The sequence below is a fragment of the Heteronotia binoei genome, chromosome 9, assembly GCF_032191835.1.
Source record: "Heteronotia binoei isolate CCM8104 ecotype False Entrance Well chromosome 9, APGP_CSIRO_Hbin_v1, whole genome shotgun sequence".
NCBI classification, from domain to species: Eukaryota; Metazoa; Chordata; class Lepidosauria; order Squamata; family Gekkonidae; genus Heteronotia; species Heteronotia binoei.
Genome location: NC_083231.1, coordinates 35,293,534 through 35,307,230, shown reverse-complemented (window position 1 = coordinate 35,307,230; position 13,697 = coordinate 35,293,534). Strand labels below are relative to the sequence as shown.

At 41.5% G+C, this 13,697-nt stretch overlaps 1 protein-coding gene across 1 annotated transcript in view; it reads left to right on the top strand.

The window, feature by feature from the left end:
• FAM149A (family with sequence similarity 149 member A) overlaps positions 1 to 9,139 on the top strand; it is a 74,916-nt gene extending 65,777 nt beyond the window's left edge. The window contains exons 12-14 of the mRNA XM_060246432.1: positions 1,291 to 1,419; positions 4,469 to 4,547; positions 6,542 to 9,139. Coding sequence (XP_060102415.1) covers positions 1,291 to 1,419; positions 4,469 to 4,547; positions 6,542 to 6,615 — 282 coding nt within the window. The 3' untranslated portion in view covers positions 6,616 to 9,139. The remainder of the gene's footprint in view (positions 1 to 1,290; positions 1,420 to 4,468; positions 4,548 to 6,541) is intronic.
• Positions 9,140 to 13,697: the final 4,558 nt, after the last annotated feature.

The window sequence follows — 13,697 nt, the reverse complement described above, 5'->3', positions numbered from 1 at the left end:
AGGAAGAAGAGTTTTATACCCATTCTTCACTACCTGAAGGAGTTTTGGCGCAGCTTACAATTGCCTTCCTTCCACAACAGACACCCTGTGAGGTAGGTGGAGCTGAGAGGGCTCTTTCAAGAACTCTTGAGAGAACAACTCTGAGAGAACTGTGACTGACCCAAGGTCATCCAGCTGGCTTCATGTGGAGGAGGAGCGGGGAATCAAACCCAGTTCTTCAGATTAGAGTTTGCTGCTCTTTAACCATCACATCAAGCTGGCTCTCTAGGGTAAGCTTCTTTAGAAGTGGACACACCACAGCCTCTTTTAAGGCAGAGGTGACTACCCCCATAACTACTACTCAAACCCAGTCAGCTACCCTCAGAAGCAGATTTAAATACACAGGAAGGGCAAAGGTCATACGAATAAGTTGTAGGCTTCAAACTTCCAAGGATCCTGTCCACAACGTCAGACTAAATATACTGAGATATATCCACACAGTTGGGCAAGTTGGCATCCTTTGTGCTATCCAGCCCTGTCACTGCTAATTTAGAGCCCGAGTTGGAATGGATGTGAGGGATTTTATCTGCAAAGTACTGAGCAAAATAGTCACAGAGGGCCACCAAGCAGTTCACCTTCTGCAGGCCAAATAGGCCTCTGACCACCAGAATATCTCCACTGGCCTACACTGTGTAAATGCAAATGCAATGGTGGCAGAAATATGTTGTTTCTTTGCCACCGTCACTGCCACAGAATATGCTTTAAGGTAAGCTTTTGCCCATGACTCAGATTTGGCCTGAGTCTTCCTCTGCTGTTGCTGTAGTCATCTCCCTCTTTTCATTGCCCATTCCTCAGTAAAACCAGGGGGCTACCTGGGCTCTTAACACCTGATAGAGGTTGCCTGGGAGTGATTGTGTAACTGCCAGGGTAATGTATTCATTCTAGAGGTCAACCAGGATGTTGACAGGAGCACAGAGTTTGCTGTGAAGCTAAAATAGAGAAGAGGAGAACAGTGTAAGCCACTTTGAGTTTGCACTGGGGGGAGCAAGGTGGAGGTATAAATGAGGTGAAATAAAGAAAATCTGTACTGAATTGCACCTCGTACTCACCTTTATTCTTGAATAGGAGTTCTAACTTCACTGTTCCTTTTCTGCTTTATATAACATGTGGGATTTCATTGCCATGTATTTTAAGTAGTGTATCTGAAAGTTAGCTCTCTTTTTCAAGTAAATCCATTAAAAACTAAAGCATGGTTATTTTATTGTTCTCAACAGAGTGTCTGGTGATGTGATTCTTCTTCTGTCTTTTCAGCACAGAAGAAGATACCCTCCCAGCAGAATATCCAGTGCAGTACCTGATGCTACTGAACGACAGCCGCTTAGAGAGCGCACTGTAGTACTTGATCAGTTTTCAAGACCCAATACCACTCACACATTCCGGGTAAGTTCTTGAAAGCCTGCAAACTTCAGATACCCCCCTCCCCTGCAAAAATGAGGACAAGTATGGAAGAAACCACTCTAGTACCAGTATATTCTTGTGTGACTGGTCCTGCTGGCTTAGGGTCAAAGAGGCTGTTTCTTCTTCCACAGACTGTAGTATCAAAAGCCTAATTTGGAAGCATGCGTTATAGTTAAGCTATGTCTTCTACAATATACTGTGGTTTTAATCCATGGCTTCAGTTTCAAAACCATTTCCCTGGCCTACTAGTTGCACAGTACAGTCCTGAGAATACTTTTCTGGGAGTAAGCCCCATTGAATAGACCTGAGCCGGACTCTGATTATTCCTGCTTTGGGTTGCTTTCACATTGCCTCAAAAGCTGCTGTCAATATGACTGCCAGCTCAATCTCCCCAGTATTGATTAGGAATGTAACAATATAAAAAGCACCTAGTGCAGTACTCTGTTTCACCCAGATTACCCTAGAAGGCCTACAAGAAGGGCCCAGAGACCCAAGTCTGTCCCAGCACTGGCATTCAGAGGGTAACTACCACTGCGCATGTCATTCTGGCTCATACCTGCTGTTGGAGCTGTCTTCCATGGAAGCCATTTTGCTTTTAAAGCCAACTAAACCAGTGACCATCCTTATTTTCTGTAGCAGTAAAGACCACAAGTTAATTACACAATAGGTGAAGCTACACATTTGTTCCTACCCTTGGAAGTGGTTTTGACTAATCTCTAGCCCTCCTTATGGAATAGTTAGATCCCCCTAGCTCATGGTTCATGTCCTGGTCAATGTCTAGCCTTGATTTATTTGTTTGTAAAGGAATAAAAATCTGTATTAAAGGACTCCTTTAAGAGGTGGAAAGCTAGTCCAAATGAGATTAATAAAAGGGAACATAGGCTGTGGCAAATCAAATGCAAGACTGTGATCAGGCAGGCAAAAAGGGACTATGAGGAGCATATTGCAAAAAACATAAAGACCAACAATAAAAATTTCTTCAAATATATTAGAAGCAGGAAACCAGCCAGGGAGGCAGTGGGGCCCTTGGATGACCAAGGGGTAAAAGGATTAGTGAAGGAGGATAGGGAAACAGCTGAGAAGCTGAATGCATTTTTTGCTTCTGTCTTCACTGTGGAAGATGAGAAGTGTTTGCCTGCTCCAGAACCACTAATTTTGGAAGGGGTGTTGAAAGACCTGAGTCAGACTGAGGTGACAAGAGAGGAGGTCCTACAATTGATTGACAAATTAAAAACTAATAAGTCACCAAGTCCGGATGGCATACATCCAAGAGTTCTGAAAGAACTCAAAGTTGAACTTGTGGATCTTCTGACAAAAATATGTAATCTTTCATTGAAATCTGCCTCTGTTCCTGAGGACTGGAAGGTAGCAAATGTCACCCCCATCTTTAAAAAGGGTTCCAGAGGAGATCCGGGAAATTACAGGCCAGTCAGTCTGACTTCAATACCGGGAAAGTTGGTAGAAACCATTATCAAGGACAGAATGAGTAGGCACATGGATGAACACGAGTTATTGAGGAAGACTCAGCATGGGTTCTGTAAGGGAAGATCTTGCCTCACTAACCTGTTACATTTCTTTGAGGGGGTGAACAAACATGTGGACAAAGGAGACCCAATAGATGTTGTTTACCTTGACTTCCAGAAAGCTTTTGATAAAGTTCCTCATCAAAGGCTCCTTAGTAAGCTTGAGAGTCATGGAGTAAAAGGACAGGTCCTCTTGTGGATCAAAAACTGGCTAATTAATAGGAAGCAGAGAATGAGTATAAATGGGCAGTCTTCGCAGTGGAGGATGGTAAGCAGTGGGGTGCCGCAGGCTCAGTACTGGGTCCCATGCTCTTTAACTTGTTCATAAATGATTTGGAGTTGGGAGTAAGCAGTGAAGTGGCCAAGTTTGCAGATGACACTAAATTGTTCAGGGTGGTGAAAACCAGAGAGGATTGTGAGGCACTCCAAAGGGATCTGTTGAGGCTGGGTGAGTGGGTGTCAACGTGGCAGATGAGGTTTAGTGTGGCCAAGTGCAAAGTAATGCACATTGGGGCCAAAAATCCCAGCTACAAATACAAGTTGATGGGGTGTGAACTGGCAGAGACTGACCAAGAGAGAGATCTTGGGGTCGTGGTATATAACTCACTGAAAATGTCAAGACAGTGTGCGATTGCAATAAAAAAGGCCAACGCCATGCTGGGAATTATTAGGAAGGGAATTGAAAACAAATCAACCAGTATCTTAATTCCCCCGTATAAATCGATGGTGCGGTCTCATTTGGAATACTGTGTACAATTCTGGTCACCACACCTCAAAAAGGATATTATAGCATTGGAAAAAGTGCAGAAAAGGGCAACTAGAATGATTAAAGGGTTGGAACACTTTCCCTATGAATTTATTTTTATTTTATTTATTTATTTAATTCGATTTATATCCCGCCCTACCCCACCGAGGCGGGCTCAGGGCGGCTTACAACATAAAACCAACAAAATCAATTTAAATATATTAAAATACATTAGTAATTATAATTATACAATAAAATACTTAAAATACATATGAATTACATAAAACACATAAAGCTCGTAGAGCTCACATCTGAAGAAAGGTTAAAACGCTTGGGGCTCTTTAGCTTGGAGAAATGTCGACTGCGGGGTGACATGATAGAGGTTTACAAGGTTATGCATGGGATGGAGAAAGTAGAGAAAGAAGTACTTTTCTCCCTTTCTCACAATGCAAGAACTCGTGGGCATTCCATGAAATTGCTGAGCAGTCGGGTTAAAACGGATAAAAGGTAGTACTTCTTCACCCAAAGGGTGATTAACATGTGGAATTCACTGCCACAGGAGGTGGTGGCGGCTACAAGCATAGCCAGCTTCAAGAGGGGGTTAGATAAAAATATGGAGCAGAGGTCCATCAGTGGCTATTAGCCACAGTGTGTGTGTGTGTGTGTGTGTGTATAATTTTTTTTGGCCTCTGTGTGACAGTGTGTTGGACAGGATGGGCCATTGGCCTAATCCAACATGGCTTCTCTTATGTACTTCTTTCAGTTAGATGCATCTCATAAAAGGTCATTGACTTCTATGGATTTTGCTAATCATATATGGACAGGTCAAGGAGTACAGACAGGTAAGATTCTTTTATCTTGTTTTATCAAAAGAGGGAGAGAGAGAGCATCTCCATCTAAGTGCTAAACTGGCCTGAGTGAAAAATAAAACAATGCCTTTCATAGCAGCTGCATTCAGATGTCACAGAAAATTTCTGCTTGTTCACAGCCGACATAGGTATGGATTGTTTGCTAGTGCCTGAGCAAGCTGGAGGCTGTTGTCTTCCCACAAACTGGGAATCTCAAATGGGTTTAAATGAGGATTTAGATCTCTAGCGTATGGGAGGAAGCAAGCTCCATTTTGTCCAAGTGTCTGCATTCAGACTGGGGGTCTTCTCAAGTGACAGTATTTTTTGTTGTTGTTAATTTGTATTCCACCCTTTCCCGCAAGCAGACTCAGGGTGGATCACAACAAGAGTTAAACCAAGTAAAAACTACAAGCTAAAACCATAAAATACAATAAAACAGATAACACATATTTTCCCTTGTGTTTTATGCATGAGGAAGAGGGGAAAGGAAATATGCAAGGATGGCAGTCAGGTAGTGCCTGTGCCTGGCATGACATCTGAATGCAGCTACTGTTTTGATGAGCTTGCAGAAATAAGAACAATTGTACTTTATAGATAATGCCTTAAAAATTATAATGAAGGGAATTAAAGTGAAAATGTTCTCTGTACTATGTAATTGTATTTGAAAAATGTAATTATGTTGTATAACCTTTTTTTTTTCTTTTCTTCCCTTTTCTGTACTCTCACTTTCATAAAATAAAAATAAAAAAAGAAATTAGTAGGTTTAGACTGGAGTAACTCTGCTTGAGATTGCATGATAGCCTTCGTTACCCTTTGGGCTGAAATAATCTGGGTATAGTTTCACTTACAATAGTGTGTGTCCTTTTGCATAGGTACACTTCTGCAGTAAGATGTAGTAAAAGGCTGTTCATGGATGGGCTGTTTGTAAAATCACAGAGGGCGTTTTCGCACTCACCTTCAGCCGGCGCGACCCCCATCTTCACCGCACAGGATCTGCGCGGATTTCGCACTAAATGCCGCGGAGCAGCCGGAAGAGCCGGAAACTCCCGGCGCAAAAGCCGCTCAAACGTAAACCGCCAAAAAGCAGTTTCCGTCGCGGCTTTTGCGACGGGAGTTTCCGGCTCTTCTGGCTGCTCCGCGGCATTTAGTGCGAAATCCGTGCAGATCCTGCGCGGTGAAGAGGGGGGTCGCGCCGGCTGAAGGTGAGTGCGAAAACGCCCTGAGTTCTGTTCTGATCACAGGTGTTTGCAGAGTTGTAGAAATGTCCCTGTGGTGCTACCAAAGCACCACCAGAGGGCTGCCTTCTGAATGGAAAGCACTGACAAAGAGCTTTGTGCTTCTATTTCTCTGCAAAATTCTGTGTTGCTACTAATAGTTCATAATCTCTGTCATGCATGATTGTATACTTCATAGTGCAAGCGTGTTGTCCTCAGCTGCAATAAAATGTATATTGGAAAGTGTTTTTTAAAGGAAAAAGTGAACAAACGATACATTTTTATTCATAACTTTGAAAACTAGGTCCATATAGGTAACCGTGTTGATCTGAAGGAGTAAAACAAAGTTTAAGCCCAGTGGCATCTGTAAAACCAACGAAGTTTAATTCTGGGTATAAGCTTTCCGGGTAAAGTCTGGGAAAACTTTCACAAAGGGCTAAGGACAACAAGACCATAAAGGGTAAACAATGATACCCTGGATAGCCAGGGACGCTGAAGACAGAGAACCTGGGGAGCAGGGGGAGATAGAGTGGCTGTGGGATCTGGGAATGAACAGATGATGACTTGAAAAGTGGACAGTCAAGGAGGAAGTGGCTAGGAGGCAGTAGCTTATAAAAAGCAGCAAGCAAGGCATTGGGAGGAAAAGAAAGTGCATGAGCAAATGTTCAGGCCAAGGCTGAAAACAAGGTTGTCTGTGGAGAGAATTTCAGCATAATTCTTAAATGCTTAAATGAAATGTATCACTGGACATCCAATACTGTTTTTTGCTTACAGGTTCACAATTCCATGTAAAGTCATTTCAGAGAAATTCATCCATCTCTAGGAGGAGATTTCAGGTTGCTTCCTAATGTGGCAGATGACAACGGGCTGATCAGTACTTGGTGGGAAACTACAATGTCCAGCTTTAGCGTAAAGAAGGATGAAGAACGAGTCATGCAGTTCTGTAAATTAGTATTGTCTCTGCATACGGCCTTGTATTGAACATTGTGTCACCAAAAACGTCTTCTAAATGAACATTAACAAAAGCAAATGGAGGCAGCAAGCTAATGTCTGAAATGCAGAATAAATGTTAGTGATATTTGCTTTCTAAGGGCATATGCTAGCTTCTATAGGAAAGTGCTTTCCTGGATCTGCTTTCTTTGTGGACAAATGCAAGTAAAAACAAAAACTGAGCCAAAATTTCCCATTAGCTTCGGTCTCCCCCTCAAAACTTGGGCTATTCATGTTTCATCTTTCAGTTAAATACTAAGCAGATTGCATGAAAGTCAACTGTTTCACTGCTTTTCATCCAATTTTTTTTCAAAAGGTCAGGCAAAGCCTCCAAAGACTGATTTTAAGACTCCAGGATTCTCTGCAGTGCTTGCACTAATCTGCATGAAAGAGATTAGCAAACTGCTGTCCCTCAGGAGCCAAGGAGTTTGTAATCCCTGATTTTATTGACCAAGCTCAGGGAAGAACCTGACTGACGGATATAAAAATTACACAGAGTGCCTTTGGATATGCCCCGTTTACCTTCTTTGTGCCCTGTGTCGTATCTAACAATCTTGCACCAGCTCTGCCTCACATGCTGGGCAGAGGACTTGAAAATCAGTCTTTAGGAGACTTTTGAACACTCCTTTATGATATCCAAGATTGGGATGAAAAAAAGAATGAAAGTGAAACTAAAGGGCCAAACTGTAATGATATCTCTGTGGCAGGTTTTCCTGCTGTTTTTTAAATCTTTGGGTTGCAGCCATGTTGGACTTTGACACAGAGAAAGGAAGGGATTTAATTCTTTCCTCTCCCTCCCCTGCCAACCTTTTTGTAATCTAAAACATCCTTCAGGCTGCCATTTTGTCCACCAGGGAAAACAAGAACATGTAGATGTTTCTTTCCCTTTTTTTACAGGGTTTATGCATTATACAAGAAAGGCACCAACTGACAACTGCATCAAAAATGTGTGTGCATGTGGAAGCAATCCTAAACAGGTCTACTTGGAATAAGTCCAGATTTATTCAGTGGGCCTTACTCCCAGGGAAGCACTCTTGGAGTTGCAGCTCATGTGTCATAAATCCAGTCATGAAATCAAAAACAGAAGACCAGTGTGTTGCTAAAGTACTATTTTGCAAACACAGTGAAGTGTTTTAGAACACAAGCATCCATGGAGGAATTTAGATGGGGATAATTTTGTAAACATCCTTGGTTTACACTTCCCTCGAGTTGTCCGTGCATTACCAGTGTTTTGACTGTCATGAATATTGATTATGTGAAGATTTCAAGTTCTTACCTAATTTTTCTATTTATGCCCACTCCTTTGTTTTAAAAGTATTGTCTTACCTCTTAACCTGGCTTTTCTTTTTCCTTGACATCACCTCCTTGAAGTGTGATTAGAGATCCAGAATTCACTCTTTGCCAGTAGCTAGCATACCAAGTGCTCTAAAGCAGCTCCAGTAGAATCATTCACTGGAAAAGAAGACTGCTCCATCTAGCAGAATTGTTGCATAAACTGTCAGGAACTGAGCCCATTTTCTGGATTATGCATAATAGATATGGGATTTTTATCTTCCTGAACTTTTAAAAATAACACATGCTAATACAATCGGATCTTTTAATCTGTTGTTTTAGCAAACTGATTAAAATGTTTGCTTCAGAAGCCAAAGCATCATTTCATACCAAGACTTTTATTTTGATATATTTGCTGTTTTCATAACATTAGAGACTTCAGTAGATCACTCAGCCAAGCCGTTGCTTTTCTTAAAGAACTATGGGTCAACAATGCAAAAGTCCCATTCATTTTCTCTGTGTAATAGGTGTATACACACACACACACAGAGGACAAGAAGACTTTGATAACTATTTAGAACTTCTCCAAGGAGCTCAAGTATTTTATGGGCTTGACACATCCTGTGTTCACAGCAACCTAGTAAGGTTGAGAAATTCTAGGTTTGGATCCAGTGTTAAATTTCACCAATGGAAAGGCAGGGGTAAATTTTGTTGATTCTCTTGTTCCACTGCAGAGTCTGAATCCCCCTCTCACATACACATTCTGTTCCCGGGCGTCCCCTCTCCCCCAAATGTAGTATTTTGGGGTGCATTTTTAACTGCATTTAGAGGAGGAGGTGAGGGTCCCATTCCATTGATGAAAATCCTTTCAATCAGGAGACATTTTTCAGAGAATCCAAGCCACTATCTCAAACCAGTATGTTTTTTTCACATTCTGTTGCTGTCTACAGCTCAAATTCCAAAGTTTGTAGTACGCTTTATCAAGTGGGAGGTGGGACTTGGAATGTTATCACTGTTGATAGGCATCAGTCTGTCTTCAAGTTGCTGAACAAAATAACTTATCTAAAATGGTTGCCAATGTTGTACATTTAAAATAAACATTTCAGTATGCACAAATTCTCAGGTGCATTCTTAAAAAAATTAACTTGAACACCTACTTCTGTTCAGATAGATTCATCCAGCTCTTCTAATAAGATGGAAATTGAACTGGTAAATTAGAGAACCTTGAGAACAGCCTTTATCATTCCTGATGTGAAATAAACAGTTGGGCAATATTGGGCAATTTATTAGCTCTGAAAGCTGCTGCTACTCCTTCTGGCTCTTCACAGTGTGTCCTGTAAAAACACTTAACACTCCTTCTCAGGGCACTGTAGAGGAGCCAGGCAGTACCTGAGGGAAAGGACAGGGTTTGATTTCCTGACCTGTATGTGTTACGTAAGCTGAAAAAATAATAAGCCAAGTGCCAGTCTAGTTCTTTTGCAGCACCATTGCAACCAGGCTTACTGTTTTCTGCAAAAACTGCATTTTCAGAGCAAGTAATTATTGACTTAAATCCTTGTTTGGAGTGTGAGGGTGGGAAGAAGGGATGTACAACATGTGTGAAGGATTCTGGGGTAATATTGTGGAAGTAAGGACAGGAGACATCAAAGCTTGGCTAGGAGGAGACTTTTCACAACAGGAAAAAATGAAAACAATAAAAAGGCAGGTTTAACTTTGGATTCAGTGAGCAGCTTGGCTTCAACAGCAATAATTTGTGCATTTCATAATAATCACTTTCTACTTTACTATAAGTCTGTGGGAAAAAGAGAGAAATATGAATTTCACCTCCAGGTCAGGTTGGCTCAACTGAACCTTTATAGGCCTTTGGAGCTCACTCTGGGAGTTCAGTCTAGTAGTTGGATGGTCCAACTCGACTGAGCTTGCAGTGAGTTCTGAAGATTTTTATAGGTCTTATATGTCTTTATATGGGCAGGCCCCACCCACAAATGGGCTCTGAAGGCCTATAAAAGCCTTTGGAGCTCTCTGAGAGCTCATTCTAGTTGAGCTACTTCCATGGAGGGTTTGTGGAAGGCATGTTCTCCTGAATGCCAGGTTCGGAAACCACAAACCAGCACGGTTTGTGCTCAAACCAGGGTTCGTTTATGGGTTCATCCCTATATAATACTTTTTACTAAGACCAAGAGCAATACAGTATGCAATTTTTTGTGTTCTTCAAAACTCTTCATGAGGCTACACATTTTTTTTTAAAAAAAAAAGCAGGGTGGGAAATTCAGACCATAATCTTAAGGCTTCTTGTTTGCAACCTGCATATGGTGCTCCATTCAATTGAAAACATGCCACTCATCAAGTACAGCTTTTTTATGTTGCCAGTTAGCTGGTTTCCATTTTATGTTTCTATTGGATGGCTTTTTCTTCCCAGAAGGCCATAGGTACAACCTAGTGCTAGCTTTGGCTTTTCAAGTTGGAAGAGAATCCTATACAGCATGAACCAATGTTTCTACCTGTGTTTTGACCCTTTATGTAAGGTTTTGCTCAGATACTATCATAAGACTCATTGAGTATATGCAGAAGAAGCTTTATTAATAGATCCAGGGCTTATTTTGTATCAGGAACTCCTTTGCATATCAGGTCACACACCCTTGATGTAGCAAATCCTCCAAGAGCTTACAGGGCTCTTAGTACAGGGTTTACTGTAAGCTCCAGGAGGATTGGGTACATAAGGGGGTGTGGCTTAATATGCAAAGGAGTCCCTGCCATCAAAAATTGCCCTGATTGGATAGCAACCATTATCAGCATGCAAGTGCAAGACTGTGTCTTGACAGACTAACATGGGTGATTGATCTCCCCATAATTATATCGCCTGAAATAACGGCTTCCCCTTTTCCCATGCCCACCAAAGTCATTTGAATTAGTTATTATAAAGTCTTTTCTAAGGCCTCAGTGTTGCTTTTATCAAAGTCACATTCCACAGACTCATCCCAGTTCAGTTGACCCATATCAGTGTTGCCCAGAGAGACCAGATTAGAGCTGTCTCCCTGCGCTCCCTTTTCACCTACAAACTGGAAACATCCCACTACACACAAAGCACTGAATGTTTAAGAAATACAAAGGATGTTAGTAGTTGTGAATACACATGTAATATGGCAGGGGTGGCCAATGGTAGCTCTGCAGATGTTTTTTGCCTACAACTCTCATCAGGCCCAGCTATTGGCCATACTGGCTGGGGCTGATGGGAGTTGTAGGCAAAAAACATCTGGAGAGCTACCATTGGCCACCCCTGTAATATGGAGTTAGTACATCTTAAAAATGATGAGTTGCTAATAAGCAAAGCTAATCATCCCAGCAAACAGGTAATAGTGCCATCCCCAGCTATACTTGACAGGGACTTGTTCCTGACACTTTGCTCATTTATGTAAGCATTTATATGCTACTTTCCTCCCCAGTGGGGACCCAAAGCTACGGAGTCAGACCATTGATCTATCAAATTCAGTATTGTCTAGTCTACTGGCAAGTGGTTCTGTAGGGGTCTGTAGGGGTGAGATCTTTATACCACTTACTATAAGATCTTTTCAACTGGAGATGCTGTGGATTGAACCTGGGCCCTTCTGCATGCCAAAAGGATACTTAACTACTGAGACATAGTCCTTCCTTGGGCTACCATTGTATTCTTTGCATTACTGGTTTCATGTAGTTCCATGATTATTTTTTACAGATTTATTTATTTATTTTGCTTATATCCCGCTTTCCCCGCAGAGCAGACTCAGGGTGGGTTACATCAGAAACCAAACAAAGTGGTTAAAAACATTATAGTTTCAATATAGAACGGCAAAAAATGCAAAGATATTAGAACCAAATTTAAACTAGGCTTAAAAAATGCTGCCTCGATAGTAATGACCTATTGATCCAGCTCATACAGATCCTGATTGCTGGAATGAAACAGGGGGAATCCTAACAGCAGGTGACATCCACTGCCTCAACTAAAGGCCTGGTGAAGAGCTACAAAGTCCTGTGGAACTGGAGTGGGGCCCTGATCTTCAAAGCCTAGTTGGGCATCTCTGAGGCTAGGGACCACCAGAAGATGTTGAGTTGCTGATCTTAAAGACCTACAGGGTTCAAAAACGGAGAGGTGGTCCTGAAGGTATGCTAGAAATCCTAGAAAGATCACAGGAGTGACAACGTGGGGCTTTAATGTAAAGGGGAAGACCCCTGCTGGGGAAAATGAATTCTTTTAATCTTCCACTAAATTTTTTCCTACCCCCAGTTGCTTTCATTCCTACTTAGGGAAATTTAGGAGTACCTATAATAATCATGTTAGTCCAATCTCTTCAGATCTCAGCTCAGCTTGGATTAGTTTTTGGATGGGAGACCACTAAGGTAGTCCAGGGTTTTAGTCCAGGCAGGCAATGGGAAACCACTTCTATTAGTCTGTCATCTTGAAAAGTTGGCTGTGACTTGATAGCACTTTCCACCACCACCATAATAATCATGGAAAGAGAAGGCCTAATCTCATCAGATCTCAGAAGCTAACCTGGGTTGGTACTTTGAAGGGACGCAATCAAGGAAGACAATGCAGAAGAAGGCAATGGCAACCCCCCTCTCAGCTTCTCACTTGCCTTGAAAGTCCCTTCCTGGGCTCCCCATAAGTTGGCTGCAAACCAATAACTCCTCTCTCTCACCTTATGCTGTATCCAAAATAAGACAGTGTTGTTGGGGTTTGCTTACACTTGTCACACTGAGCATTCAGCACTTTTCACCTGTAGTCATCATTAGGACCATTTCTGTGTTGCGAATTCAATCCAAATTAACTAGCAGGGTTACTGTGAATGCCAGTGTATTCATATCTCCTTTGAGGGATATTTCTTCTTTTCACCATGTCATGAAGGAAGTTCTCACAGCTATTGCTGTGAATGATGAGAAGAAAAACATTTTGTACCAATTAACTGTGTATAACTTGCATCTACGATGTTACAAAAGTAGAAAGGGAATTAATCAAGAGGTTGATTCCTAGAAAGATTGTAGGCATGACAGCATACTTTGCAGCCAAAGTATTAGTATTTTTATAGTTTCCAAACAGGAAAACATGTATCAGGAAGGAATACATATGTAATTATAGCATTCAGCATAAATGTCCATTAATTATTTAAATATCATTAACGCAATTGCTATTAGATACTAATTAATCAAAACCTGAATTGAACATATGGCTTGAGGGCTCCAATTAGGCCCACCAACAACTCAGTCATCTGCTTCTTTCTTTCTTGCTTCCTTCTGCATCAGAGCTTGCGTCGCCATGCTTGGTCAATTGCACAGGAGCTACAGAGCAAAGCCTTTATTATCTTCATTGGCTGACCAGCACATGAAGCAACTTATGTACAAAAGCTCGCAATGCCCAGCCATTTCATGTTTTCCCCTGGGTCTTAGGCTTAAAGCACTGGCCATGAGATTTCTGTAATGAATGTAATGAATGTCAATAAAAGGAGGTTTACAACTTACAGACATACTCCTGAACTCAAGATTGCTACAGCACAGACATTGTCTCATGTTGATTTAATAATTCAGAGCAAGATGTGTCAGTTATCAGAAACCGTTAAATAAAATATTGCAAAAGTGCTAGTCTTTTAAGCATGTTTTATTTTAAGAGGGTTTTTTTTTTTAAAATCATCTTTGT